Source organism: Rhagoletis zephyria, unplaced genomic scaffold (assembly GCF_001687245.7).
Source record: "Rhagoletis zephyria isolate East Lansing unplaced genomic scaffold, Rhagoletis_zephyria_1.1 Rzeph_scaffold_01312, whole genome shotgun sequence".
In the NCBI taxonomy this organism is placed as follows: Eukaryota; Metazoa; Arthropoda; class Insecta; order Diptera; family Tephritidae; genus Rhagoletis; species Rhagoletis zephyria.
Window position 1 is genome coordinate 45,956 of NW_016158396.1, and position 5,149 is coordinate 51,104.

At 36.4% G+C, this 5,149-nt stretch overlaps 1 protein-coding gene and 1 pseudogene across 2 annotated transcripts; both read right to left on the bottom strand.

Moving 5' to 3' along the window:
• LOC108363578 (delta-1-pyrroline-5-carboxylate dehydrogenase, mitochondrial-like) overlaps positions 1-695 on the bottom strand; it is an 18,397-nt pseudogene extending 17,702 nt beyond the window's left edge.
• A 507-nt stretch (positions 696-1,202) lies between these two features.
• LOC108363577 (N-acetyltransferase eco-like) lies at positions 1,203-4,666 on the bottom strand. 2 transcript variants are annotated; one of them, XM_017616969.1, is made up of 4 exons: positions 3,133-4,666; positions 1,885-3,071; positions 1,697-1,821; positions 1,203-1,629 (listed from the first exon to the last, which is right to left on the bottom strand). In XM_017616969.1, exons 1-4 carry the CDS (start codon positions 4,505-4,507, stop codon positions 1,428-1,430), a joined length of 2,889 nt encoding a protein of 962 aa, XP_017472458.1. In that variant the 5' UTR covers positions 4,508-4,666; the 3' UTR covers positions 1,203-1,427. The 2 variants fall into 2 exon arrangements, with proteins under 2 accessions (XP_017472458.1, XP_017472459.1); XM_017616970.1 differs by having other exon boundaries at positions 1,545-1,629; positions 1,681-1,821.
• Positions 4,667-5,149: the final 483 nt, after the last annotated feature.

Here is a 5,149-nt window from a genome sequence, read left to right on the forward strand (position 1 = left end):
TTATAACCCTCAGGCAGTAGAATTCTCCTTTCTGTTTTGCGAAGAAAAGGAGCTGAACACCTTTTGCAGAGAACACCTTTCTGCGTAGGCGGCCTTCGGCCGCACTTGGGATTATAACCCTCAGGCAGTAGAATCTCCTTTCTTTTTGCGAAGAAAAGGAGCTGAACACCTTTTGCAGAGAACACCTTACTGCGTAGGCGGCCTTCGGCCGCACTTAGGGATTATAACCCTCAGGCAATAGAATTCTCCTTTCTGTTTTGCGAAGAAAAGGAGCTGAACATTTTCTTTTGTATTGATTTCCCCTGTATTCCTTTTTAATCATTGCCTTCTTTGTATGTATTGTTTTGTACAATATGGCAACACATGTTATGTGTCAGTTTGCAACCATGTGTTATTGTAAATATGCGTTACTAACACATTTGCAAATTTTGCGTTGGTTAAAAAGAGACCAATATATAAGGCCATAAGTTGGAGGAAGACGGAAGATCATATGTACACAAATGTTTACATCAGATTTTTCACACTGCCCTTTAGAATGTGATAGAAACTTGTAGGTAGCCAGTGACAGAAATCTCTATCAGCCTTGCCAGTCAAATGATGGTCACTGTTCTTGCAGGGTAGTGTTCGCCTACCTTGATTGGTGTGCCCGTGCGAATTTTTTGCACTTCATCTAAAGCTATGGATGGCTTTGCCATCGGAAGAACCAGGGTTGTAATCCACCCTGTTAAAATACCGTTTACTTCATGCCTTTAGATTAGGGTTCCTAATACACAACACATAGTTTGCGAGACCTCTCTAAATAGTGTTCATACTCATTTTGCTTTTATTAATTAAGCTAATAATATACCAATCAAGAATCATACATATTTTGTTTTAATAAACTAAAAAAGCAAAGAAACAAATAAATACGAAATTTGAAGGCAATTTTTTGTAGTATAATAAAAACCTTCAATTTGAAACATGTAACAAAATATTGCTATGCATCATGGTACAATAATTACAGGTATATTATTTGAAAAACTTCATTGTTGCCCACACTAAAAGGTTCACTGCTAGGGAAAAGGGATACTTATTTAATTTGTAAAAGCATGAAAAACATTTGCTTAGTAAATATATTCAAAATTTGTATGGCTCACTGCATTTCAGAAGTTTTTTCATTCGTTTTGAAAAATTATAAAAATTAAATTGAGCGAAAACAAAAAGCAAAGCCAAACAAAACGAAAAGAACCAACATTGAACTGAGTCAAAATGAAAATAAGGGAGCACGAATTTCGATGTGAAGCAAAACTCTCTGGGAAGACAATACCTGTAATTAATGTACCATGGCTATGCAGGATACATGATTGAATTATTCAATCATGAGAATGTGATATAAGGGCTGCACAATTATATTATACAAAAATTTATATCGATCTTGATAACTTGTCTCACTGGTATACCAAGAAATTTTCCATTTGTGTTGCATTCTGAGCAAATAGCCGTCCATTTTCGGTTGGGGAACTGAACGCTATTCTTTCAAGAGGTATCTCTTCTCCAAATATCGTGTTCTGCTGCACCGCATGAATTAGTTTTGATGCTATATGCAGGCGTCTATGTAGAGGGGACACCCAAATTCGGGATATGCCACATCTGCAATCATAAAACATTATTATTTTGCTTGTTCAAACGCTTTTTTAATACCAAGCAATTTAGTTACTTTGCTGGGTACACTTCTTCGGTGCAACAATCCATTCCATTTACTTTAAGAAATTTATTTGCTTTCTCGAGTGGCACGACTAAACATACGCCTACAATTTGAAACTTTCGTACCGCCAAATATGCCTATGAAAATAAAGAATAAAATGTTTTAGGTAAATTCATTTCCGTTAGAAATATGAAGCATACAACAAAAATTTGTGGAATAACATAAGATGCATATCCAAGTTCCTTGTCGACAATCTTCAAGATATCAGCAAGGCGTTCATGTCGTCGACTATGCGAGGTCTCTGTGATACGTAATATACGGCCATCTGCACCCCATTCTGGATAAATAGCTACAATATCTTCATCGATCCACCCCTTAAAACGCAACAAGTTCAAGGACGCATGATAGTCGTTGTGTAGTTTTTCTTCTTCTGGCTCGTGTATGCTGTAAACAAGTCCACACTGTTTACACTGATGAGCACCAAATTCGGTTTGACCTGCATCGATTTGGTATTGATCGGTACCCAGACCTAAATTCCACAATCGCGCAAAGTTCCGCGTAGATTGCTGCTGTATTGGTTTCCACCGTTGCTTATTAAATATAGGGTAATTTGTTGCTCCAGTGTCGTCCCCAGAATGAGTAGTTGGTAAAGGCAAAAGGGTTCCACCACTGGAAGGTTCTATAACTTTCGCGGTCGCCTGTGAAATTTCAATATTGCTTGTCGTATTTTTGGAGTCATTGTTATTTTCAGTGATCATTTTCTTGGGTTGCGTGTCATCACATAAAACAATTTTCAAATCACTTCTGGATGATATTCCATTACCTTGATTGCGAATAGTAGCCATTATCTCATCTGCCTCTTTATGTCTGAGGTTATAATTCGCGATAAAAATGTCAAAATTTTCTTCCGTACACATATTGTTCTCAATAAGGAAGTCAAGCATTCGATGTTGCTGCATTTCGATTTCTGAGTCACTCGTGTTATATGGTATACGCTGCCGATAGTAATCCTGCTCATTGACTAATACAAACACTTGATCAACAATTCGTGCAGCTTCCTCTTTGTGATTATCTGGATCTGCTATGAATATTGTGAAATTTTCTTCTGTGCACATGTTATTATTTATAAGGAAATCAAGTAATAAATGCTGTTGCTCCACAACTGAGGGATCATTTGTGTTATACGGCAACCGTTTACGGAAATTTGAATAATCTCTATCAGAGTCAAGCTGAATGACACCCGACTCTGCTGTATGGTTTTGTTTTTGTTCAGAATTAGATATACTTTTCATATCTTTATCAATACCTACATCATTATAGGCAGTGTCGTTCAAATTTTTCAAAATCGCTTCAACGGTAGCTTGTTCATCCGTGATATCATACGTTGCTGAAATTATAAATTTTTTCAGTATATAATATGTAATTATGTATAATGTAATTGCACTTACTTGATGGGCGTCGCTTTGGTTTCTTTTTCGTCTTTTTCTCTTCTGGTATCAGAGATAATTTGCCATTGCAAATAGAAGCTTTGATATTATCGGTTATATGAATTTCTTTTGGTGTATGGTTAGAACGACCAGATTTGAAAAACTTTCGTTTTGTCAGAGTTGTGGTCCTTGCTTCAGTTTCACTTTCACCTAATGCAGCTTCTATGCTGGCGGGCTGATGAGAAATGAGAGGAATGATTTCCTCTTCGTTCGGCAGGTCCTCATATTCATCGAAAATACTATCTATGTCGGAGAAATCGGCATCAATTTCATCAATTTTAAATTCTTTATTTTTTTTACTCGGAGACAAAACATAATCCGTCAAGTTATTGTTAGTGTCATCCATCCCAGATATAACAGTGAGCGGTCGAGCCATTTCAATGGGATTTTTACAAGAACGAAAAATGTTATGTATCTTTTCTATATTTTGACGTTCTTCTCGGTTTAAAGCAATGCGATTCTTTAAATTGTCATTATGCAAATTCTCTAAAATTCGATCTATTTCTATAGAAGACAGCTTCTTGCGATAGATTCCTCCTGAAATATTCGGGCGCGCGGGTCGTCGGATTTTGTGTTTTACACCTTTGTTAATATTTACTGTCCCAGAACTGCGACGTTCAAAACGCCCACGACTTCGGGGTGAAATATTTTTAATCATCGTTGGAGGAGAGCTAGTGTTTTTAGAAAGTACAGAGCTTTGCTTTTGTACTTCAGAGTGTGAGTTTCCTGGTCGAGATGCAGAGTAAAACTTTTTAGTTGAAATTGAAGAAAGTTCCTTATCATTCATAGAAAATTTTGCAGTTTTCCTTCTAGGACTCATTCCCGTACTTTCTTTTACTTGCTCAATGTTTCTTTTTTGTGTCTCAGCTTTGGCATTTTCGTAATGACGCGAAGTTATCCTCATCGATTTGTTGAACATGTTTTGAAGCTGGTCGTCAGCACTCTCTAAATCAGCATATTTCAGAGTATTTTCCTTGCCACCCACAGGTTTTAAAAGAGTGCCCTCCGATTGCTTATTCACATTGTTGCGAGGACTTCTTCGTAAAGGTGACGTGTATTCAGAGCTTTTTACTCCAATTGACACATCGCTGAGAAAACTTATGGAGGTTGAACAATTCGATTGCAATGAAGGTTCAATGCTACGCATACTCCTTGTCATGACAGACTTATTTTCCATGTTACTATCTGATGGATCAAGAAATTCGATTCCCTCCATCACATCATTTCCCGCAAGTGTGGAATATATATCTACAAATAAACTCTTCTTACGTTCAGATAGTCGTGGTGTTGGATTACGAGCAGGTTTTGGCTTCCTAGCACTCTTAGGTGTCTCCATTTATAATATATTACTCGAAAAACATGTGAATAAATGAACTTGTTAAATAAAACCAATATTGATATCCAAAGAACGCGCCAAATTTGACGTAATAATATCATCATGGAAACAAAAACAACCAAGGCGAATTTATATAAATTCGCCTTGATAACAACAGTATCATCGGGCCCTGTCACACGGTCAGTAATTATCACGATATTTGGATCGCGATCCATATTGATGGATTGATGGATCGCGCACGAATGCTACATGTTCAGTTGTTATCGCGTCAATATTTGCATAATTTTTGGGGGAAAATTTTCCAATACGGCACCCGGCTTAAAAAAAAACAAAAATGAGGGGGTTTAGAGCGGCTTTTGGAACAAATGCACAATACCACCAAATCTCGAATTAAAAAAAAAAAAAATTAATTCCATTTTCGTGAAAACTATAAAAAGGTATATGTATAAATATGTATATCAAATTAAAGAGAATTAAATTCTCTATCAAAATTGTCCAATTCCTTGAAGAGGTTTTCGAGAAATATTAATTTGAGAAAATGCTTAATTTCAACTTTGACCTTTAATAATTGTTGTAGTTGTTGTTTCCCAAAAAAAAATAAATATACCGTTATGTTCACCTCAATTTCATCATCGATCCTAT